At 43.2% G+C, this 25,685-nt stretch overlaps 1 protein-coding gene and 1 long non-coding RNA gene across 17 annotated transcripts in view; one reads left to right on the top strand and one right to left on the bottom strand.

Moving 5' to 3' along the window:
- The window catches only part of GRIN2B (glutamate ionotropic receptor NMDA type subunit 2B), a 298,063-nt gene that overhangs the window by 202,604 nt on the left and 69,774 nt on the right, over positions 1-25,685 (bottom strand). For all 13 annotated transcript variants that reach the window (XM_081879276.1, XM_081879287.1, XM_081879286.1 and 10 more), the window contains one exon: positions 9,374-9,802. In XM_081879276.1, coding sequence (XP_081735402.1) covers positions 9,374-9,784 — 411 coding nt within the window. In that variant the 5' untranslated portion in view covers positions 9,785-9,802. The remainder of the gene's footprint in view (positions 1-9,373; positions 9,803-25,685) is intronic.
- LOC309351553 overlaps positions 1-25,685 on the top strand; it is a 59,934-nt gene that overhangs the window by 30,774 nt on the left and 3,475 nt on the right. Inside the window, exons 3-4 of one of the 4 annotated variants that reach the window (XR_014160902.1) lie at positions 1,201-1,276; positions 24,551-24,716. The exons of 1 other annotated variant lie outside the window; for it this stretch is intronic. This is a non-coding gene — a long non-coding RNA (uncharacterized lncRNA). Of the gene's footprint in view, positions 1-1,200; positions 1,277-20,835; positions 21,107-24,550; positions 24,717-25,685 lie in introns of those variants that run through there. 2 more of the 4 variants (XR_014160901.1, XR_014160903.1) reach the window with 2 other exon arrangements.

Here is a 25,685-nt window from a genome sequence, read left to right as displayed (position 1 = left end):
CTTAACAATCACTTTTAAGCATCCAGTGGGTGATAAGAAGCAAAGGAAAACATTCTGACATTCCCCACTTAAACTTCTTATATATTTATGAAAGAGGTGATAGTATCCTTCGCTGACTCTCAGTTCTTTTATGTATCTGAATAAACTCAGCCAGATACTTAATAGCCTGAAAACATGAGATGATTCTGCAACAAGGCAGAGTGCATCCATCTTTCTCTCCAATTCTGTGACAGTGATGGAAGGAGTAGACTATGGTCCACAGCAGCAGTCAGGGGTGGTGCAATGTTAATAAATTGCTGCCACCACAAATAAGCAACCAAGGCAAGTGCATGCAGGCATGCATGGGGGGGGGGGGGAGAGGTTGGGTTCCAGGCCTTTACTGGCAGGTGTCATTTGGTAACGCTTGATGTAGGGATAGTGAAGTCAGCACCATGTAGCCATAAAACTGCTAACTGACCACAAGTATCTGCTCTTGGTCAGTCAACAATCAAGTGCCTGCATCATCATCATCATCATCATCATCATCATCATTTATTAAATTTCTATACCACTCACTCTTCATTCAAAGTTCACAGGGTGGTTTGCAATATAAAAACACAGAAATGCATACTACAATGACAAACAAAACAATACCCCTCCACACACACACAATTTAAAAAGCCATAGATTGTTTTATCAGCCCAAGGCCAGGGAGAATAAGAAAGTTTTCTCCCAGGCCCTAAAGATATGTAATGAAGGCACCAGGAAACAGCTTTCATCTCTATCCCTAGTCCACCAGAGATAATTGACCAGCACAATCAGAGTGGTTGCTCTTATTATTGTACTATCCATGCGCATTATGCTTTACAGAGGGCAATAGGATAGGTTCCCTGCCCTGAGGAGCTTACAAACTGTAATTTCACATGGGGAAAAGAATAGAGGAAGAGGAGGGAAGTGAAGGCACATATGTGAATCACACATATTTAGGTTTGGTTATAGACTCAAGGCTTATCCACACTTACCTTTCCTCTGCTCTTTCCTGGCACGGTCTGCGCTTTAAAGCTCCATGTCCAAGCACCCCTTTTTTGGCTCCAAAGTGTTCCCTATGAACACCTGCTATTTAAAGTTTGATTGGAGCAAACTTTAATCCACAGAAAACCCAAATTGACATTTGCTCTGCTTTAGTGCTATGCAGTGGGTTTTTGCAGGTTTTTGCTCTAGGACAAAAACAACAGCAACAATGCTCGGACATGAAACTTTTAAGCGTGGACCTGTGCCTGGAAAGAGTGGGCAAAAGGTAAGTGTGGAATCTCTGTCCATTGCTGCAGACCCAGTATGTGCAGATCCAGTTGTAGATTGACTACAGGTTTTGGCAGGCAGGCAGGTGTGCAATACAACAGAATACATAGTGCAGGCACACTGTCAGAGTCCATGACAATGCACTGTGGGAGCCGGAGACAAGACTAGTTTCTCCTCCTGCCCGGCTGCCCCATTCGCAATGTCCTTAAGAGGCCAGGTCTGAGCGTTGGGCCATCATATTAACTGAAGCTGCGGTTCTGTAGGGTTTCATGTTAGCTTTCCAATTCTGGGTCCCATATTGTAGCAAATGTGTGGGTGTTTTTAAGAGGTTTTTTGTTCACTTTAGCCATATTAGTTAATGTTGTCTTGGTTGTTATACTCTGAATGCTTTGCTGGGGAACTGTAGGAGAGCTGCACTTCCCCAACCTTTGATCTACCCATCCTATCTTTGACTGGCTAAGAGCCATTTGCAAGCTCGAATATTTTCTTTCTCACATGTGAACATCACCATGGCCTTCAGTGATATTATTTAGGGCCACATTAAGAGGCCTGACCAATTCATATAATACACACACACACACACAAAATTAAACACAAATGCCACTTCCAAAGGACTGCAGTGTGTGAGGCACCTGACTACCCCATCCAATCTCCCCAGCAGTAGTGTGTGTGCGCTCACACACCCACATAAACGCTACCTATACATGCCCTTATCTTCACTGAATCGAAGTGGATTCAGCAGCAGCAGAGGAAACATTTAATACATTGAAGATAAAAATCACCATTTTACAATTTCATGCTAAATAATGCAAAACATTACTTTTATTCTGAAAGTGTGGCCCAGAGAAAAAAAGTTTGAGAACCACTGGGATAAGCAGAAAACTGCTCAGAGTCATGCCTTCTAGGCATAGGACAAGCAGAAGTGTAGGCAAGCCCTATGTTGTTTCGGTACCTAAATTTGTGTTTCAAAGTGTTTGCTTGTTTCATGCTCTGCTTCCTGCCTCTGTCTCTGTTTTCATCTGGAAAACGTAAGAGCACACCATGCCAAGTGACAATACAAAATGCATACATTTGCTACATTCTAAACATGAAAAAGTATTTGCGGGCTATAGGAAACTATACATTGTGCCATTAAAAGACCTTCCACATTAACAGCTTCTAAAACAGTGGCCATATTAGTCTGTTGCAGCAAAAACGTGACTCTTGTAGCACTTTAAAGACCAACACATTTAACATGTTATAAACTTTTGTGGATTAAAGAAAGATTATTCCATAATAAATTTATTACTCTTTACTGTGCTGCAAGACTGTGTTGATGATGAAACTAGTATTTTATAAATCATTTGGCAAAGTATATACTAGATTAGCATGAAATTGGCATTTTCATTACTACACTACGTATGCTTGGCTTACTTAATTTAAAAGAAGACATGTTTTCCTCTGACAAATGTTAGTGGCAAATATGCTATTTCACCTCCATCTTCTTTTGGAGCCTGTCCTCTACTAGTATTTTTCATCAAAATTATCAGGCAACACAAAGTATTAAGAGTGATAATTTACATTCACAAGGACAGGTATGTAGAAGAGTAAGTCTCACCTGATCAAATTCTCCAGCTAGATTTGCAACTGAACATTCTACCCTTGATTATTTATTTAATAGCTTATCAAATTCTATCAAATTCAGTAGACCCAAGTCCCCTGTAAAGAAAGTCATGCCAACTGGCATCTAGCCTCTTTTACTCTTTTGCTGTTTGTACCCTATATTCAACATAGTTTCAGGGCAAAGTGAATAAAAAAGAAATTTCCTCTGGGCTCCTTTAATCAGGGAATAAATCCAACATTATTTCCCTGGAGTATGTACTATGATACATCTATGGCAGGCTACTCTTGGACAATATGCATGCCTCATTTGAGAAAGCCCTAAAGCTGTCTTGTAGTGCTGTGGCAATGTAGAGGCTCCATAATATGCAACTGTCAAGAATCCTGGAACCTGTGAAGCCTAACGTTCTAAATTTTCCATATAGTTGGCTGAAATAGCAGGCTCCATATCATATTGTTCTGCCAGTCACATACTTAACCAGCATCCCTTTGACTCTGCATCACTATACGAGGAAAAGCATGCCCATCTTCATCCTAATTCTCATCTTCTAGGGGCAATTGCTGGCATTTATTTCCTGTTCCTCCAGCATCCCCTGCCTGCATGCCTCCCATTGGTCAATTGCTCTTCTAGCTATCAATTTCTATCACCTCAATTAAGCAACATAAAGCATAACATCATGCTCCTTTACTTTGTCACTCATCTTTCCAGCATCTCCATAAATTACCAAATGTGTGTGAAAGTAACCCTCAACAAAAGTCTTTGCTACATGAGTTTGCCTAGTAAAAAAAATAAATAAATAAATAAATAAATAAATAAATAATACAATTTATTATTTATACCCCACCTATCTGGCTGGGCTTCCCCAGCCACTCTGGCTGGGCTTCCCAAAAAATATTAAAATACTGTAGTACATCAAACATTAAAAGCTTCCCTAAACAGGGTTGCCTTCAGATGTCTTCTAAAAGTCTGGTAGTTGTTGTTCTCTTTGACATCTGGTGGGAGGGCATTCCACAGGGAGGGCACCACTACCGAGAAGGCCCTCTGCCTGGTTCCCTGTAACTTGGCTTCTCGCAGTGAAGGAACCGCCAGAAGGCCTTTGGTGCTGGACCTCAGTGTCCGGGTAGAACGATGGGGGTGGAGACGCTCCTTCAGATATACTGGACCGAGGCCATTTGGGGCTTTAAAGGTCAGCACCAACACTTTGAATTGTGCTCGGAAACGTACTGGGAGCCAATGTAGGTCTTTCAAGACCAGTGTTATATGGTCTCGGCGGCCGCTCCCAGTCACCAGTCTAGCTGCCGCATTCTGGATTAGTTGTAGTTTCCAGGTCACCTTCAAAGGTAGCCCCACATAGAGTGCATTGCAGTAGTCCAAGCAAGAGATAACTAGAGCATGCACCACTCTGGTGAGACAGTCTGCGGGCAGGTAGGGTCTCAGCCTGCGTACCAGATGGAGCTGGTAGACAGCTGCCCTGGATACAGAATTGACCTGTGCCTCCATGGACAACTGTGAGTCCAAAATGACTCCCAGGCTGCGCTCCTGGTCCTTCAGGGGCACAGTTACCGCATTCAGGACCAGGGAATCCTCCACACCTGCCTGCCTCCTGTCCCCCAAAAACAGTACATCTGTCTTGTCAGGATTCAGCCTCAATCTGTTAGCCGCCATCCATCCTCCAACCGCCTCCAGACTCTCACACAGGACCTTCACCGCCTTCACTGGTTCTGATTTAAAAGAGAGGTAGAGCTGGGTATCATCCGCATACTGATGAACACCCAGCCCAAACCCCCAGATGGTCTCTCCCAGCGGCTGCATGTAGATGTTGAAAAGCATGGGGGAGAGGACAGAACCCTGAGGCACCCCACAAGTGAGAGCCCAGGGGTCTGAACACTCATCCCCCCCACCACTTTCTGAACATGGCCCAGGAGTATAAGACCAAATAGTATAAGACAAAACAGTATAAGACCAAATAGACAAATATTCTGGTTGAGTTGGTGTTTATTATTTTCCTTTTGATGGTGCATACTCAATGTTTTCCCCATTTCCCCCTTTTTATACTTCCCTTGAATAAATTTCTTAATTGGATTCCTGGCCTGTACCAGTTTCTGCTCCCACTCAAGGACTGCTAGTCTGTCTCCACTGCTTATTATTTACCTGATTTTAGTTATAGCCTGCTCTTCACCAAACCTTCAGGGCAGGTTACAAAAATGCCATAATTAAAATAAGTCCAATGTAGACTTGAAATAAATAAAACCGCAACGACGTCCAATTTCTGAATAACGAAACAGAAACACATTAACAGGGATACACAGCAGTGCTGGAAGAAGGAAGTCATCCATTCAACCAGAGGCCTGGGAAAACAGCTGTGTCTTCATCAATCACTGAAAAGTTAATTGTGCTAGTACAAGACCTGACTTGGAGGGAAACTCATTCCACAACCTATAGCCCACCACGGAGAAGACCCTCTCATGTGCTGTGGACTCCTTGAACCACAGCAGGTGGTGGCACGACCAACTGGGCCTCCCCTGGTGATGTTAATACCAAGGCAAATAGATTTGGGAGGAGGCAATCCTTCAGATATTTGGGGACCAAGTGGTGGAATTCAACTAAGCTTTACTTGGAGTAGAAATTAATAAACGTGATTAAACTATGTTCATTAATATCAGTAGGCCTTCTCTGAGTAAAACTTAGTTGAATACCACCCTGTGTCCTGCTTGCCCATGTGTGTTTACATTACAGATCCAGGTTCATGGAAAGCCATGAGTGGTGATATGCTGAAGAAGCCCAGGCAGGAGATTTTCAATTCAGCTGGAAGTCCCCCAACTCCTGAGCAGATCCTCTTATAAGCCAGTGAAAGTCTCATAGTGGAAGTGTCACAGTGGAAGTCTCATAGCAGTCAATCCAACAGGTGGTAGAAAGAAGAAGCTGAAATTACAAACTGATTTTTTAAAACAATCAGAGTGTGTGTGTGTGTGTGTGTGTGTGTGTGTGTGTGTGTTTCCTCACCTCAACCAAATTCTTGGTGAAGCATCTTTGGGCCTGGTTCTACTTTTTCCTTCCCCATGTCTTTGGCACCTTTGGTGGCTAGCAGGAGCCACAGAAACTGTTGGTGCACATTTCTAGGTATGCAGAAGGGGGAAACCCATGCCCCCTGCCCAACCAGTTTACTGCATGTCCTGGTGGGAAGGGAAGGAAGCTGTGCCCCACTAGGTCTCTCTGCAGCATGGTGAGAACATAGCTCTACGAGTGCTTAACCCAGAAATGACATTGACACCACCTTATACAATGGACATGACTGTAAGATGGAACTGCTACATACACTGCCTCTTTCAATGGCTCCCTGGGCTCAAGTCTTTATAGCTGCCAGTGCCATTTTATCTCTCAGCCAGGAAGTCCAAAGGAACATACCTCCTCCATGTCTCGGCTATCTTTAGCATCCCATCGTGATATGATATGCAGTAATACAAAACAGTATGGGCCAGCTTATATGCTTAGCAAAATCAGATGGCAAATCTTTTCCAGGATTGTATCACTCTAGGATGCAGATGGCAGGAAACACCAGTATGACCACTTCCCATCTTTAAAACTTATTGCACATACAAAACTAGTATGTTGGAGAGATTGATTCAACCTAGCCTTCTCCCTGACATAGTGTGGGGGGTTTTCTCATATTTTCAGGGAATTTCATCCATAGGATAGCATTCAAACATGCAGCCTCCCCCACCTACAGCCTGGCAATCCAGAAAAGCTCTGCTTCTTTTTTCTACTGGGTGTATAAAAGGATCCTATGCCATTACACTAGAGATGCAAGACTTTAGCAGATTTTTTTTTATTGCACGTTTATGATTATTTGTGCTCATAATGCTATACATTATGTAGACAATCCTGCTTTTAATACTGTTTGTTCCTGCAAAAGTTTTGGAGTGGTCATACCGCTTCATTTCCAATCAGCACATTTCCTGTAGCTTCATGCTAAAAATCCAGTAACTTTTCATACCACAAATGTTCTGGTTATTTATTTATTTTTTCCAGCAGAAAGAAATAATGTGGTATTAATGGAGATGCATTGAGAATAAAGCAGAATAAACCCACCACTAATGCACTATTGTTGTGTTAAGAGCATGTTGCAGAATACACCCACAATAAAACACCAATCTGGAGGGACACAAAGAATAAACATGTTAGTTATCACTTGAGATTCTTCGGCTGGAAGGGAAAGAGGAAACAAGGCAGCATATGTCTTAGATACAGTATATTAAGCAGGGTATTGCTAGTGGGATCAAAAACATAATTAACTGCATACAAACTGCTGGTAGATTGAACATCATTTACCATTGTCCACATTCTAGAAAGACCTCTTCATAGGTGTCAGGGAACTGCCATCGGAAGAACAGGTGGTGGAAAGGCTCCAGGAGAATAGGAGAGACTCTGCAGCAGAAGAGGGAACCAGTAGGGGGGGAGCAGGAGCTCCAAGGGAAAGGGAGTCGGAGGGGAGGCTCTGGGATACTTCCAGTGAGAACAGTGAGGAGGTATCAAGGCCCCCTTTAGGGACCCCCACCCCTCGCCGGAAACTGTCACGCAGAGAATCCAGGAGACGCGTTTCCGTTAAACAGCTTTTATGTTGGAAACGTTTCCGCAGACGCCCACTGTCGGATTCTACCAGTGACTGACGGAGCCATGCCAAAGGGCTCCGCTCAAGGCAGAGCTTTGCTACGCTGAGCAAACTCTGAGGGACCAACCCTTTTAAGCACAAGCAGCTCATCATCCCATCACAATAGGTATACAGAAGAGCAACAGATGAATACTAGAACTGCGAACTTACCTTATGAGATTGACTTTTTAATCTTAGATACAGTGGTAGTACTCTACAAATGAATTGGGGGCGAGTGCTAACACCAAAAAGTGGGGAGCTTCTCATATTAAAGCAGACTGGGGACGAAAATGAATGACTATAAAATGGCCACACTTGCTTTGTGTTTATGACACATCATAATTCTAATTATATAGACCGATATCTGTAATGTGTGGGTTGTCAATCCTCTGGGCATAGAATGAGCAAGGTCATCCGTGGACCTAGTTCTATAATTCTCTGAAAACACATGTCTATCGTCATAATCTACAAAGTAGAAGAAAACTACTCATATCTCCTGATATATGCAGTGCTTTTTTCTTAAAAAAATGTTTAGGGGTACTCTCATTTTCCTACTCATATTGAAATACTGCCCCTCAATGAGGCCAAACTTAGATTCACAAAATGTTAGGGGTATGTGTACCCCTGCGTCTCCCCCAGAAAAAAGCACTGGATATATGTATATGTATAGATGCTCTGGGTTATCACTGAACTTCCTCAAAACAGTCCCTGGGGGACAGGGGAATGTTAGGTTAAACCAATTCCATTTTCTGTTTTGTTTTGTTTTACATGTGTTTAAAACTAATGAATGTTTTGCAGGAATGCTGGTTTTATTAATGGTTTTTCCATGACAGTTTTGTGAAACCAAAATACTTATTCCTGTGGTCTTTGGTGGGAAATTCAGATTATCTGAGGCACTTCCAGTTTTATCATCCTGATTCTTAATGTTCTTCTTAAAGAAAAAGCAATTAAAATAAGCAAGGCTTCTTATGGGTGTGGGGAGATGTCATGGGTCTACAGGATTTATGTGCTTACTCTTTCTTGGTTTGGCAGTGTAGTAGTCCCTGGGTAGGAAATGCTGGCAAGCAAATGTACCAAGGCCGCACCCAAACATCCCTATGTGCACCTCCCCATCCTCTCCTGATCTTCTGCAGGAGAAGATGCTAACTAGTGAACATAGTTAGAATGTTCTCTTCTATTGGGCAACTTGGTTGCACAGGGTCTTTTTTTAAAATCTTGGAGAAGATTCCAGCCATGTTCAACTGAAGGGATTTAGAGCCCTCCAGATCTTTGCACATCAGGCAAGGAGGTGGCAGGGTAGCACATGCAGGAATGTTGGTGGCGCGCGCACACACACACACACACACACACACTCCCCAGTTGACACCCTCGTGCATTATTTTTAACAACATGCATTTAATTGTTTTTTAACCTCATATTATGAGTCATAACACTGGCAAATGAGTGGTTAAAATGGGGCATAATGATTTCCACACCCACACAATGTCCTCGCCTTGAACTGTAACTGTGCAAGGTCACAGAAGGTGAGGGACGGCAGAGTGAACTGCTAAAGGTTTTTCCGCCACTCCCACGAAGCCAAATACATAAACCCAATTCTGCAGACCTGGTATTTGGTAATAACTGACAGAAAGCAAAGCAGGACAGATCTGCTTCCCTTGCCAAGGACAAGATGCTGCTTGTTCCAAGAACCTCAGTGACAAATATCTAGATAGTCAGGGCTTGAATTCTTTCAATGCAATTGACCGAGTTTGTCAGTACCTTTAACAAACAGTATGCATTTTGTGAACAATGAAGCTAATTTCCAAGCTCCATTCTAATGGTTGAGATGAGAAGAAGCAATAATTTACCTTGTCTGCCATGATCATGGAAGAGCCTCCATGGATACCTAGGATGGGTGTGAGGGTCTGGGCAGAAATGAAGTCCAGGATCTGGGCAATGGCTTCCTGGTCAGTGTCATCAGCAAACACCACACCTTGAACCCTCCGATCAGACATGATATCACAGATGCGGGTGATGATGCTCTTGGGATCTGTCTCATTCATGGCCACCAGTTCCACACGAGGCGTGAGAGAGAGGTGATGGAAGTCATCTTTCTTGTGGGCATCTGTGATAGCTACTTCGTCAGAGGTACCCACCAAGATGACAGCAATGCCAATGCTGGGGTGGTTCTTTTGGGCCCAGGCCCCACCACCTGTTGTCGCCAGGACTGCCAGCATTAGCCAGAACTTTGAAGAATAGCACTCTGCTCGGGGCCTCATTTTCAGCTCTTGCACTCCCTAGAAAGAGACAAAAAAGAGGGAAAATAGTCACGTTAGCTTCCTTATTATTTGCTCCTTTTATGGATCAGAGCACTGGCCATGTTGAACATATGCAGCTGCTTGAGGCTAGAACAGACCATTTGTCCATCTAGGAGTCTTTTCTCAGCCCTTCTACCTAAGCTCCTTTTAACTAGAGGTCCCAGGAACTGAAACCAGGACATTCTGCATGCAGTGTATGTGCTCTACCATTGAATTCTGCCCCACTCCCCCAATCTCTTGCTCAATTTCAATTTAAAGCTCATTAACTGGACTTGTTGCTTCAACTTTAGTGGTAACTGGAGAAAGCTCTTTGATGTTAGCCTATATCTGGAAGCTTAATAAGAGCAGGAAAAAGAATTAAATGACAGTGGTAAAAAAGAGAGGATACCCAAGACATAATTACACTGTTGTTCTAACCCAGAATTACATGTTCGTCAGTGACAGAGCATCAGGGTCCTCTCCTCATCCACTTGAAATGAGCGTGTCGGGAATCTACACTTTGTTTATGCCAAAATCTGTGTCCACTTCCAATCAGTTTTGTAAAAGAACCTTCCACCAGCCTTTATGCAAAAGATTCTAAAGATAAGAGGAAAGGCGGGAGAAGGCAGGACTTCCCTCCCTCCAGCTAACACAGTCGCTCCAGGTCAATCTGAAGTATCTTTTGTTCCAGTATTATTTACATGACCATAATGTAGTCCTTGTGGAGATAAATGCAAGATTTCAGGCTGTAGAATTGCTAGTGATAACTTTCTGCCAATCCTAATTTTATTTGAAGGCAGACATCAGTCAGCAGGTGACACAGCCAGTTATGTACCGTATCTTCCTTTCTTAGCATCTTCAGGTGATTACTTTTGCTCTCGAGGCAGAAGACCAGTTACCTCCAAGCCTTCAAGCTAATGGAGCTGCTGATATAATTTTGATTCACTCCCTGGAAATGCTGGCTTCTTTTTCTAAGCACTGAAGTGATGAAGAAGACCTATGAGGTCATCAGTGCAACCCTGCTAGTGCCAGATGACTCCCTACAGGATACTTTAGTGTGTCTTGTTTTAATAACATTGAGCTCTTTTCATCTGCAAAGCACTTTACAAGCAGCAACTAATTAATCCTCAGAGCTCCTCAGTAAGGTACATGTTGCTACTATTGTCTTACCAGCCTGAAAATCATAGCAGTGAGGTTTGCCCTGTGGACGCAGATGCAGTCAGTATCAGCAAAAACAGAAGTATTGTCTAGTCATATGCACAAACTAGAGTTTCATGTTACTCATCCAATTAAAATAACTGAAAAATACCTCTCAGATTTATGATCTGATCTAGTCTCTAATTCTATATCTACAGTGTTTAACAAAGCATCCCAGGTGTCAGGATTTCCATTACATCGCACTAAAACAGCTCTTGCCCTTCTGCTATGCCAGAAGCTGATTGAAGGAATGCAAGGGGAACCTCTGGAATTCATTGCTTCATGACCCACACCCAAATCTTCACTCATTTCCATTACAAACCAGATAAATTTCAATAGCCAAAGTAACAAATTCCTGGATTTATATTGATGGCAATCTATAACTAATAAAGTAACTGCTAGGACTGCAGTGCAAGGTGAGGAAATATTTTTTTCAATTCAGGAAGTTGACCCACAGAAAGTCCAGGGGGGCAGAGCCATTAATGGGCAGAGCCAAAAGCAGGTGGAGCTACCTGGTTCATCTCTCCCTCTCCTCTGCTCCCCTACCTCCCCCTCTCTGTGCCACTTTCTCAGCTCTTCCCCCACCTCTCCCACCCTCCATCACTCCAGTTTTCCTTCTCTTCCTCTTCCTCCTCCCCTTAACGAAAGGTGGTAGAGCAGTTTCAGTATTTTCTCTCATTTAGACATACTGAGAGGAAGTGGTGCATGAAGTGAAAAAAAGCAGCATACTGGACAGAATCAGTAATGGTCAACATGTGCGTGCACCTAATCTGGCCTATGTATCTGTCACCCGACTGTGACTGTGACCAGCTGCTGGGCAATGGCGGCTGAATGTTGCTGCAAATTAACTCCTGTGTATTTCACTAACCAGGCTCTACCAATGGCAGAAGGGGTGGAGCCACTAGAGCAGCCTGGCATCATGGTCTAGATGCAGCCCCTGGGTTCAAAGACAAAGAGCTGAACACAACTTTGTAACATTCCATTTGCTCAAAGCAGAACTCATGAAGCATCTTGCTTATACAGTAATGGATTGATCGTTTAATTACCATTTACACTGCTATAGTTTAACACTCCTGAAATCAAATGCAAATATACGTGCGCACACTTCACCTGTAACCCTCAACATGTCATTCTCAGGACTGTACACCTTGTCCTGTCATTAATAAACAAAACAAACAAATGCATAATTACAATTCAAAGAAGGATCCAAATCCACTTAAAGGCTGAAAGAAATGAGTGGATGACATATCCATCGATTTTTATTGCTCTGGAATTCTGTTCATAGAACAAGCTAATAAAGAGGGGGAAAGAAGACTTTGAGAACGTAACAAAATGAATAGCTAACTTCATTGTAGCAGGACTATTCCCTCTAATTACAAGTCAGTAAATTAAGTTCTTTTACAAGGGAAATGCAGTCCTCACTACTCTGACAGCTGATTAATGCACACCGCACATGCTCTTTCACACATTTAATGTTATTTTTTGCCATTCTCCTGTGACTCCCCTTAGTATTCTTAGCGTATTGCACTTGGTTATGCAACGGCTAGTTGCAATGCTGTGAGTAGCTTTGACAGTCGTCTCTTCACACTGCAGCTACATTGAAGTACTCTCTAAAGCAGAAAGGGTAGATTCTACCAGCCCAGGAACTTACACGGACAATAGGGAAATCTGTAATGCAACCATAACTCAACCACATCTATAGCCAGAAATATTGTGGTACTTGTGGAAATAGCCTAAGGGTATAACAGTTTCAATATGAAAGAGGAAAAATCTATCTAGCAGTTTAATATGTTTAAATCAAAGTTATGAATAATTTTATTAGAAGTTTTCTTTAAAAAGAAAAATTCAGCTGCCCACCAATGTTTTCAAGTCAGCCAACACAGCCATGAAATTAAGGGTATGATTCTTCACCCTGCGGCACCCCACTTGTCACTTTTCCCAGGATGGTGAGGAACCATTCATGAGCACTCTTTGGGTTCGACCAGTCAACCAGCTACAAATCCACCTAACAGTTACCTCATCCAGTCCACATTTTAACAGCTTCTCTGCAAGAATATCATGGAGGACTTTGCCAGAAGCCTTACTGAAATAATAAAAAAACCATTTTGTCCACAACGTTCCCCTAATCCACCAAGCTTGCAACTCTATCAAAAACAGAAATGAGATTCATCTGGCATGACATGTTTTTGAGAAACCCACAGTAGGTCTTAGTCAGGGGTAGGCAACCTAAGGCTCATGGGCCACAAGCAGCCCACGGGGGTCATTTAACCAGCCCATGAGCCGCCCCCAAACCGAGCCACCCGCTTGGCAAGTCCCCGCACGCTGTGCTAAACCGGCACAGTGAGGCACAGGGACTCACTTCTGCAGTGCCAGAAATCGTGTCTGCGCAGACGCGATTTCTGGCACCGCGGAAGCGAGTCCCCTCATCGTGCTGTGCCGGTTTAGTTAAACGCGCTGCACCGGTTTAGGTAAACCTTGCTGACCCCTGGTCTTAGTAATCACAGCATCCTTTTCTAAGTGCTCACAGACCAACAGTTTAATTATGTGTTCTAGGACCTTTCCTGGTATCGACATCAAGCTGACTTGTCAGTAGCTACCTGGGTCTTCTCCCCCCCATCCCTTTTTGAAGATGGGCACAACGTTTGCCTACCTCGTCTGCAGGGACCTCACCTGTTCTCCTAGAATTGTCAAAATGCTTTAGTTGAGATTCCTGCATTGCAGGAGGTTGGGCTAGATGACCCTCAGGGATCCTTCCAACTCTGCAATTCTATGGTTCTAAGTCCATTGTGCATCAAGAGTTGGGCCTTGATAAACAGGGCTCTATGATTTCATGCCAGGAGCAGGGAATCTGTGGCCCTCCAGATGGTGGGCTGCAACTTCCATCAGCTCCAGCCAGCAAGGTGGGAGTGGTTCAGCACTCTCTGAAGGGCCACATGATCTGTGCCAGTCCCTCTATGTGCAGACTCTGTAGCCACTTGGGAAAGCATTTACTCCAGTTTTATGTCGCAGCTGGCAAGGAGAACAATGTATCCTTTCACATATTTGAAGATGTAATAATACTTGCCTCTGACTTTATTTATTGTAACCAGGCACCGAATATCTGAGTACAAAGTACACGTGTGTCCCATCAAGGGGGGGGCGCTCAGCATCTGTGCAGAATTAGATATGTGACACTTAAAAAAAAGCTTGGAAGTGGCATCTTGATCTTTTTCTGGCCAAAACAATCAAGCTGAAACAGCAAACTGGAAAGGAAATTCTCTGTTTTGCTTATATACCGCATTATATGTGTAAATTTGGCTTGAGCATATATTTGAATAATTGGTTTTCTTCATGCAAAACATGTCTATTTGCAAAGACACAGCAGTACCAATTTAGGAAAACTATTTATTATTCACTATTCCTTTCCTATAAAATGACATAGCTTCCACTCTTAAAATGCAGCTTTCTGTGTGATAGAAGGTAGCTTGGTTTAGTACAGCAATGAAACATTCCACAATTACTTTGAACTTATGTCACAGGAAGAAATGAAGAATAACTTTTTCAATTGAACCTGCAGGGAGAATTCTGGTGAGCAGAATTACTGAGGCTGGAATTTAGCCAGGATATCAAACTAATAAACCAAAATGCTACGAGAACTTTATTTAACACTGTACTTTTATAAAGGTTACCTGTAATGCAAATATCAATAAAACTGTAAGAATGCACAGGCCTGTTACTAATGGCATGTAGCATTATGGAAAACACAGTTCTAGATTTGAAGAGCCCTGGATCCTCAGTTTGGAGATGACCAGTGCTTTTTTTCTGGGAGGACACAGGAGTAAGCATACCCCTAAACATTTTATGAATCTAAGTTTGGCCTCATTGAGGGCTAGTATTTCAATATGAGTAGAAAAATGAGAGTACCCCAAAAAAACTTTTAGGAAAAAGCACTGGAGACAACCTGTTCTTATAGAAATGTTCCTTTTCTATAATCTGTGAAACATAATTACTGGATATGATTTGAGAATAAGGGTGTGTGATTTTGAGGCCAATGTGTGCATATGCAAGATACCAAAATCCTATCAGGCCTAATCCTAAATCTTTACTGGGGGGTAAAAAAGGTAAAGGGACCCCTGACCATTAGGTCCAGTAGTGGCCGACTCTGGGGTTGCGACACTCATCTCGCTTTACTGGCTGAGGGAGCCAGCATACAGCTTCCGGGTCATGTGGCCAGCATGACTAAGCCACTTCTGGCGAACCAGAGCAGCACACGGAAATGCCGTTTACCTTCCCGCCAGAGCGGTACTGGGGGGTAGAGGTCTGTATTTAAGATTCTTTCACTGGCAATACTTTCCAGCATGGTTAGCTTATATAAATTGACAAAGTGCAGGATTGGGAGGTTATAGTTATTAGTGCTTTTGATTAATAAGCTGTATTCAGAGGTTTCCTGAAACAAACAAAAAAATCCTTCCCCACAGAATGCAGTGGCAGCAGGTTGCACATTCTTGCCAGGGGCAGATTTAGGGCTGTGCAAGCGGGCACCGTATCAAAGCCAGGTAGGTGAGGCGTTGGGCTTTGGGAAGGAGGTGTGAGGCTCTGGCAGGGCCCTAGAGTACTCATGCCTCCTTCCCAAAGTCTAGTTAGTACTTTTGGAAGGAGGTGGATGGGCTCTTCTTCTTCAACCCTAACAAGCCCTCACACCTCCTTCCAAAAGCTGAGTGCCTCCTTACCTGCCTTTGGGAAGGACTGGGGGAACCAAATTTTGGCCTTGCACAGGGCACCATAGTACCAAGTCTGCCACTGCTCTTGCACATGATCCATCATGATTCTGGGGGACAATGGCAACTTCTAGTAAGGCTGCAGGGACTAACAGATCTTCCAAAGTTTGGAGGAGTCATTTCTAATGTTGATCAGATGCTCTTATGTTGTTTTAACAGACATTACAATATGATACACAGTTGCAGGTACATAAGATTAGAGGGGTAGGATAGCAGAAGGCATGGGATAATGGAATGGGCACATGTTGAATAAAATGGAGAGAGAAAACAGTTTGAATTAAATGGCAGAGTTACTTTCAGCATGGTAGTTATGTTTGGGAAACAAATTCAATACCTTTAGCTGGAATATCGGACTAACTATGAAATAACTCCTTAGATAGTCCCCATCAGCTCCACCACTCTGAAAATCATTATCATTCTGCTCTTTCAAGTCTGCCTCACTCTTCGGCAATCTAAGCCTCTTGGGGGGAAATTAAACTTATATTTTATTGCCATAATCTTCTCCATCATGTGTAGTCTTATCCAGGACCAGCCTGCCTGCCCCCACCCCCCTGCAATGGGTTCCACACAAACAAAAATGCAAGAAGATCGTGTCATTCATGTAAGAGTGCAATGCTTCATTTAGATCGAAGGCTATTTGGGATAAATTCCTGACATATTTTATTTGTCTGTAAAATTCCATGTTCACTTTGGGCACTGATGACTGAAACTAATAATAATAATAAAGAATAACAATACACTCGGCCAGTGAGGAGCCAGGGCAGCAGAGGCTACTGACATCTATAAGCAAGTAACCAAACCTGACACACAGTGTGGCAAGGGCAAGATCCCTTCAGAGCAGGAATTAAAATGGTTCATTCTGGAGGACTAGAGAGCATTCTCCCACAAGCTGTTCCTCAATTTTAGAAAGAGGGTGGTACAATTTAGCTAATTTTAGCTGTTCTTTAATGCAACATTCCTTCTTCCCTCCCTTCATTTCCCTTGTCTGTGTGGATGAAAGCCTGGCAAATATCCACACATCTCAAAGGATCCAGGATTCAAGAATCTGACATATGAAATCTTTTATTAGACCAGCTTTTTGGTAGAGTAGCAGGCTTCTGAACCCTGCCTGCTTGATGGCTTCAGACTCTGTTATACCCACAGTGCTAGCTCAGTATAAAGTATCAGCTGAAATATGCTGGATCTACTTTGACTCTCTTCTCTTCTGAATCAGCCTTTTCACCAGTTTCTTTCTTTTTTAAAAAATAAATAAATTTAGTTTTATTGATTTCCAGTATATAACAACGATTACAAAAAAAGGAAACAGATACCAAAACAAAATCCCAACTTACCCCCTACAAAACAGATTACCGTATTTTTCGCCCCATAGGACGCACCGCCCTATAGGACGCACCTAGGTTTTTTTGGGGGGGGGAATAAAGAAAAAAAATTATTCCCCCCCCCAGGCACGGGGCTGGCGCAGGGGAAGCCCGAGCTTCCCCCGACCCCAGCCCCCAAAAGAGCCTGCTATCTGCAAGCCTAGGGAGCCACGCCGGTCTCCCCAGGATTGCGGACAGCTGTGTGAAGCCCGGGCACGCTGAGGCTTCCTAATGCAGGCAGCTCTGCGCGACCCTCCGGAGCCCGGCGCAGCTTGGCGCCGGGCTCCGGAGGGTCGCGCAGAGCTGCGCGGACCCCGGGAGGGCAGGCAGCTCTTCGCGACCCTTCAGAGGCCGGCGCAGCTTGGCGCTGGGATGCGGAGGGATGCGCAGAGCTGCGCGGACCCCGGGAGCGCAGGCAGTTCTGCACAATCCTCCAGAGCCCGGCGTGGCTTGGCGCCGGGCTCCGGAGGGTCGTGCAGAGCTGCGCGGAGCCCGGGAGCACAGACAGCTCTGCACGACCCTCCGGAGGCCGGCACGGCTTGGTGCTGGCCTCCGGAGGGTCGTGCAGAGCTGCAAGGACCCCGGGAGGGCAGGCAGCTTTGCGTGACCCTCCGGAGGCCGACGCGGCTTCGTGCCGGGCTCCGGAGGGTTGCGCAGAGCTTCCTGAAGCCTGGGGAGTGAGAGCCTCTCGCTCCCCAGGCTTCAGCGAAAGCCTTTATTCGCCCCATAGGACGCACCCACATTTCCCCTTCATTATTGGAGGGGGGAAAGTGCATCCTATAGGGCGAAAAATACGGTAATCTAATTAAGTTCGCCCAAGGCCAATCTGTAATTTCGGTGGTTGCTATTCTTCAGGGTTATATTTTATAAAAGCATGTTGAAAACACAATTTCAACAAAATCATCTACTATTATTCAATGCATGTAATCTCTTTGTTATTCTTTTCTGATAGAGCAATAGACCATACATTCTGTTTTCACTGAGATACACACAGATGTTCCAATCCTTTCCATTTCTGTGCCTCTAGTAGGCGTGCTGCTACAAAAAGAAAAGTAATTAGTTTGTTGTAAGAAAAGTCAGATTGCCCTTCTTTAAAAATAGTTAAACCCAAATTTGAGGTGCATTCCACATGCTGACCCGTAATATAGCTTATTTCTGTAAATGCCTTCTGCCAGAAGGGCTTTATATGTTCACATATCCACCATATGTGAAATTTGATTGAGATTTTGATTGAATCCTATACTCATCAGTTCTCATTTCATTTTATCTCCCTCTTTCCCCCTCTTTAACTACAAACACTTATAATTACCAAAGGGCTTGGGCCAGAAAACCTGACTCGGTTTCAAGTCAGACCCAAAGTGCCTGAAGGTTAGGTAGAACACCATATTGCTTTATCTTATCTACCAGTGCTGAGTTACAGGATTGAGAAATGGCCTTCCTGAAACAAACTAAAGGTCTGCAATTTATTTCAGTGGCTGCATAATTCCAGATAATTTCTTTGCGACCTCCCTGAGAATCACAGAGTAGCTGACATTTGATGGGATTGTATTGTAAAGATCACTTCTTACAAGACTAAAGTGAAACTAAGTACAAAGCATGTATATGAGTTTGTGTGTGCATATATAAACCATAGCATTTTCTTTTCAAATGTTTTCAAGCAAGAAAGGATTGGGCCCCTGCTCTCATATATGTTGAAACAATCAGTTTAATAATTGACCAAAAAAAGTGAAATTGTTCTCATGTTCCATACTTAAGACAAACAAGGCTCTCAAATGTATAAAGACTGCTCTGTGGATTCAGTTCTGGTGGGGAAAACATGGAGAACCTTTACATGACTGACAAAAAGCTAAAGAGGTCAGGGATACTTGATCAGGAAACAGGGTTTGAATCTCCCCTTTTTGTCATTGGTTGATTCAGAAAAAGCTGTCTGTCCCCTCCGCCATCCTCCTCTGTGCCTCCTTTTTTATTTTTAAAGTCAGTGGGGCTAATGTAGCAAGAAGTGTAACTTCCAAGTCCATAAGACTACAGCAAACCTATTCTCTAGCTGTACAGGTAGATGTGGAAGAATCTGCATGGCATTTCAGATGAGGCTAGTTACCCATCCATGTGCACTTGTCACACCTTATTCTTGTAACTTGTCAGGTTGTCAGAGTCCTGACTTATCTTTAGCCCATACCTGTTTCTTGTCAATGCTTGTCCATCTTAGACCTACTTATCTCTTTGCAGGGATAGCACAGGCTACTAAAAGTATGATGTTCTACCATACAAGTTAGAATCTCTCTCTCTCTCTCTTGTGTGTGTGTGTGTGTGTGTGTCCAGTGCATGCATGAGAAAGAGAGAGAGAGAGAGAAGATGGTGAGTGGGTGGGCATTAGTTATGTTCCTGTTATCAGTTAATCTATCCTGTAAATAATACCCAAATATCCCTTAAAAATCATGAGGCTTTCAGAGGCTTAGGCTCTATATATATTATTTTAGTCTGCTGTTGGTTTTTTTATTTAATTGTTTTATATATTTTGTAAAGAATTGTTTTATTTTCGTTTTATGGTATCTGCTTCCAGGGAGGGTTTTGCTCTGAAATGCTAGAATGAATGAATGGAATAAATAAATTAGTAGAAACTGTGCTAGCCCACATGACCATAGCTCAGTGTTGCAAAATCAAAATGCCATTGTAAATAAACATGGGCAGTCCATGCCAGCACCACAGCCAGCTTCTCTGTGTCCTAAACACTACAATGTCTTTGGCTCTTTACTTCATTTAGTCACTAGGTAGTATACTATGCAAGCCCTAAAACCTCTGCGAAGTTTCATATTCTCTCTACAGCTTCATGTATCTCTTTCCCTTTGTTGCCACTCCACACACACACACACAGAGAGAGAGAGAGAGAGAGAGAGAGAGAGAGAGAGAGAGAGATGCTAAGAAGAATGCATATTTTCTCATGGATAATTTATATAGTAACAGAACCAAAGTTAATCCTTCCTTTCAAGCCTGTCCCATGTATGTAATTACACATAGGAAAATAGATGTTTTGGCAGCAGCTTCCAGGGATTTGAAGAGAAAAGCACTGCTTGTGTCACAGAAATTATAAATGAAATGCCTCCATTTGATAATCTCATTTTTCCCCTGGTCAATTTCAAGATTGTTCTCCATAGAATATTCCCTCACTAGTTATACAGTCTAAAATGATTCAAGCAGTAGGGCTGCTGCCATTAGAAGATTATCCCACATTCTAATAAAGCACACCCTTAGGAACTGTTGTGTGATAATTCGGACTAAAAAAATTCTGGCTCTCAGATTTATCCTATTATATTAATTACGCTCCTGTAGTTTAGCTTAAACAATTTATTTCACCATATGTTGATTCTGTCCTTCAAAATACCTATCTGTGACTGTCATATCAAGCCACACATACAGCCATCTTTTTGCCAAACCAAAGATGATTAGTTCTCTTAACCTTTTCTTGTAAGCTAGCTTTATTTGGTCTTTCAGATGACAAGCCAGAGAGAATTAAGGCAAGTGCCAAACCATTACGGATGGGGTTAGTCCTGTCTGGGTTATATGAGCTGGCACGTAGCAACTGACCTGCTGGAGCAAAATTAACACACACACAAAAGCCATTAAGTGAAACAGCAGGTCACTGTGACACTGCCCAGCTCTGGTGCATAAATACCAAGAGATAGCAACTTGGAAAGCATGCTCTTTCCTCTGTTTTGTCTTGCAGGGCCAAACTGGAACTGCCATGCATATGCCAGGAGGACCGTGCCTTTGGATAAGTAGGAAGCAATGTAATCCTGCTTCTTACTGCCAGGTGGTTGGTGGGGGGACAATCCACCCTGACTCGGCAGGACTCATTTACAGCAGCTGCCACTCTATAATGGAGCAAACTGAGGGCAGAACAAGACATTACAAGAAACGTGAAGCTGCCACACATTTCTTTCTTCCCAGCAATGTATAGCACAAGAAGGGGTACAATAGGATACCATTGCACCATGTATTTCCTTTTCGCTGTTGATCAGTTATGTGAGGAACAGGAAAATGAAAAACCCACACCATGTTGGATCTCAGAGGTACGAAGAGTGAGCTCACCCTGAGGCCAACCCATGGCTCATTGATTGCTCCAGTCAGGGTCAGACTTTAGAATATAATCCTAGGGCCCTGAACCTCTGGGGCCTCCCAAAGATGTTAGCAAATTATGGGTGCTGGTGTCATGATAGAAAACTTGTCCAGCAGCCATCTTGGGCATACCAGGAACGAACCTGGTCACCATATCAGCTCTCCTACTCCTCCATCCCTTAATATGCGCCATTTTTCTCCCTGTGAAAGGAAACGACATAGGCTACATTGTTTAGAATATGGTGGCTGCTTTATCATGTGCTCGGATGGAGGAGGAGTCCAAGTTGTGAATGACTTTAAAATACAGTGTACCGCCCTCCTTACGAATGCTTTGGATTACGAGCTCCGCTAACCTGGAAATAGATGCCCCTTGTTGCAAATTTTGCCCTGGGATGTGAGCGGAAGTCGCGCGTCGGCGGCATGGCAGCAGCAGGAGGCGCCATTAGCAAAAGCAAGCCTCATGTTAAGAATGGTTTCGGGTTACAAACAGACCTCCGGAATGAATTAAGTTCGTAACTGCAGGTACCACTGTAGTGGCAACCTTCCCCAGAACTAATAAAACGATTCTGTTCTTTATGCCATAACCCTAATACAGGGCAGATTGGGATAAAAGAAAGGCCTCTCTTGCTGCAGGGGTAGTCATGTCTCCTGCTATGAAACTACTGCATGAATACAGGCTCTTCCCAATATATGGGAAAGCTTTGTTGTTGATGATTATCTGTATGCCTTGAGGGACAATGGAGGAGTGTGCCTTTGGGGGTGAGGTCAAGCTCTACAGTTGCAGTTCTTGCTGTGGCCGTAGAGACTGATGTGTATGTGAGACGTGTTTTGTTGCAGCAGAAGCCGATAAAGATATCCAGTTGTACTGCTGCAGATGCACCATGGCATTTCTTCCCTCTGTGTTCCTCCCAGCGGTCATTTCTCCTCTGGTCACTTCTATGGATACACGACTTGACTGCCTGTCTCCCAGCACTGCTGTCATCTGCAAGGGATTCCCACATGGAAGGATTGGTGTCGCCAGCCGTCATGTCACATTTGCAGACATCTTTGTAATGCATATGTGAAAAATATGCATCTGATTAGGGCACCACTCCTTCTAAAACCTGTTGGCCCATTTAATTTTTTTTAAAAAACTGATTCTCTAAGACTGATTGAGTAAAAACTGCTTAATTTGTGTTCTCTGCAGTCTTTCTAATCTCTTCCCATCTTCCTTTCCCTCCATTTATCTTCAATTTTCCCTCCTGCACACTTTCTCATCACTTCCCTTTCTTCTCTTTCCACTCCCCAGTCTCTTCCTCAGTCCTTTAGTTATAATGATCAGTGAAGAGAAGCTGTCAAGCTGCTGGATATGATATATTTTCACTACACGTTAGGGCTATGCACTAGACCATGCTGTACCTGTGATTGTATGACAATTCAAGGCTCATTCCTCTTTCCAAGGTCTACTCTGGGTGGCAGTTAGAAGGCACAGCCAGCTTCAAAAGGACGGTGTGGCATTTGCTAGCCTCTCCCATGGTACAGAGCAATGCCCTTTTTATAAAGCCACACACAGAGAAAGACACAAAGCCACAATGGCCAGTGACAGCAGCACATTGGGGAAAGGGAGTGGCAAGGGAGAGGCAAAATGCGTTCAAAGGAATTATATGAAAGTGCAGATTCAGCTGGCCAATGCTGCCTTCTTGTATTGTTCTATCAGGCACCCTCCCTTTTCCTTTTCTCCAGAGAGAGAAATTGAGCTGCCTGTCAAGCTCATTTATGCTCTCCGCTCCAGTCATCTCTCCTAGTAATGTACCTACTTTATTCACTCCCTTCTGCCTGCCTTCAGACACGTACAAAGATGTGCATCCACATTTTTCTTTCTTTGCCTCTTTCACACACACACAGCAAACCTGCTCAGCCTTCCACACTTTCCCATTCTTTTCAGAAGGAAGCTTCAACTCAGTGGCGTAGCGTGGGTTGTCAGCACCCGGGGCAAGGCAAGTAATTTGCGCCCCCTAACCCGTGGATTTGCGCCCCCTAACCCGTGGATTTGCCCTAACCCCAGATGTTGCGCCCGGTGCGGCCGGCCCCCCCTGCACCCCCCACGCTACGCCACTGCTTCAACTCTTATTGGCCCTGATCCACTTTTAGATGGGACCACTTGGTGCAATTCTAGAGACCTGACTTCACTTACAATAAAGTATTCCTATGCCAATGTAAAAAAGAAATTACACAGATGACATGAAAAAAATGTTCCCCCACCTTACAATCCCTTGTGATTACAGTGAAAAAGTACCATCTTATAAAATCTTGCTTTTAAAATCTTCCTAAAATCAACCCTTATGGTTTATTATTCCTCTGCCCATTCTCCACTGGTTGCACAAAGCAACCTAAAAGACTATCACATTAGTATCAAGAGGAAAATGTACAATGCCTCCCAGGAAATGCAAAATAATAATCCATTCCTGGTTATGCATTGTTGGACTTGAATAATCTGGTGATTACCAAAACCAACAAACAAAAACAAAACAAAAAACAGAATCTGAGAAAGAGGGGAGAGAAACCGAGGGACCCTTACATGAAAGGGACAAGTGGAGGGGAGGAAAGCAGAACTGAAGACACTGTTGAGCAGCACCAGTCACCACTGCCTTATAGTATGCAAAAGGTGAAGACTACTGGTCGGCTTCTTTTCAAGTAAGGTCCTTACAAAGTTCTATTGTAAATGGCCACTATTGGCCACACGCATGCACAAACAAGTCCTTTCAAAATAAAAATACAAACTGCTAAAACAACGAATTTAAGCTCCTATTTACAATAACATCTCCAATGAAAATTGCTTCACACTTTATGTGGCAACAAACCTAAGGGCAAAATTAGAATGAAAATTCTAGTTATATATATATAGGGATAATTGCCTGCAAAAGGATAAGTGCAACTTTTGATTTTAGATTTGTCTGGTATTGTATCCATTTGAGTTGAACAATATTACATGTTTTTATTAAGTATGTTATTAACCTTATGAAATAATGCATTTCTAAAAGTGGAACATTTTCTACCCTATATCACTTGCCACATATTTTCACTTTTTCTTAAAAGCAGCTAGGGGGATCCAACTCAGACAAAGGAGAGCAGTACTGGCAGGTGGAGGGCTTACCCAAACCTGCTTTTTGCCCCAATGGGGAAAACATACGGAAGGGACAGTGGAAGATCAGCTTGTGAACCTCTCCTCGCATTCACACCTTAACAGCTCTATGAAAGAAACTGCATGGTTAATGTATTTGAAAACATATTTTTGCATTCACCATTTACCTTTTACACATTTATATGTGTGATTGTGACCTTAGGCTACCCAACTGAAACAGAGCACTACAAGCAAGTAGGTTTCCTTTGCACAATTTCCACTGCATATTATGGTAACTGATGCAGCCTCAAAACTGCAAAACACACGACAGTACCCTTGTGCTACTGCTCTGACCAATTTCAGGACTGACCAGGCAACGCACACACAAGGTGAGTGGGAAGCATATTGAGGCTGTAAATAGAAATATGCATCCATACTGTTCTTGTCCTCTAAATAAAGGGCTTCAAATGTCAGAACTGTCAGTCCCACAGCTTCTCTGTTGTTAATATCTACATTAAAAAGACAGAAAAGGGAGCAGTCACTTACAGGTTAAGATAAAAGAAAGTCGACAGGTGCAGATCTTGGGATGGAGGGCAAAACTTACAAGAGAACCACTATAGACAAGTTATGACAAATTACTGTAGAAAGGGCATCCTTTTTGGAAAAGAATTACCCAACACTGTAGTGCTCATGAAACAAGCCCAGAAATCCAGTCCTATACTCCATGAAATATAAATCATACCCATTTGCCTATCACTAGTTATTACCCATCGTAAAATGCACCACACTGTTTTATTCCATTCTGAATTAAATCCATTCTGTACTTCCTGTGTAGCAGACCATTCTTTTTTAAAAATAAAAAAAAATTATTTTAGATGTTTTCCCTAAGCCTACTGGTATTCACATCCAGTGAATGTAAATTAAAATAAGGACAAATCAGGTCTGGTAACTGAAATAAAGAGAGGAAAGGAAACTGTGACATAACTAGCATTTGTATGCATCAGGGCACCACTTACAGTATCAAGGCAAAAGTCATTCATGCCATGTTAGTAGAGTTATTCAAAGGCCACATTTCTCAACATGTCCATGCAGAAATCAAGGTCAGCCAGTTGTGAACCAACAGAAACCTGAAAACTGGTTGACGCTGATTTCTGCATAGACATGTCATGGTATGTGGCTATCACAAAACTATGCAGATTACAGCTGGCTCCATTCTCAACAGCAATCATTGAGTTCTACAGAGCAAACTAAACAGGCAACAATTTGAGATACAATTCAGTCTGACTGTTCTCCTCGGCACTGAGGCAGGGGCAGGCCGAGATCTCTCCTAGTAGTGTCCCTGAGTGTATCCCTATACT

This window comes from Podarcis erhardii (genome assembly GCF_964252035.2).
Source record: "Podarcis erhardii genome assembly, chromosome: 10".
Classification (NCBI taxonomy): domain Eukaryota; kingdom Metazoa; phylum Chordata; class Lepidosauria; order Squamata; family Lacertidae; genus Podarcis; species Podarcis erhardii.
This window is presented reverse-complemented; position numbering and strand designations above follow the sequence as displayed.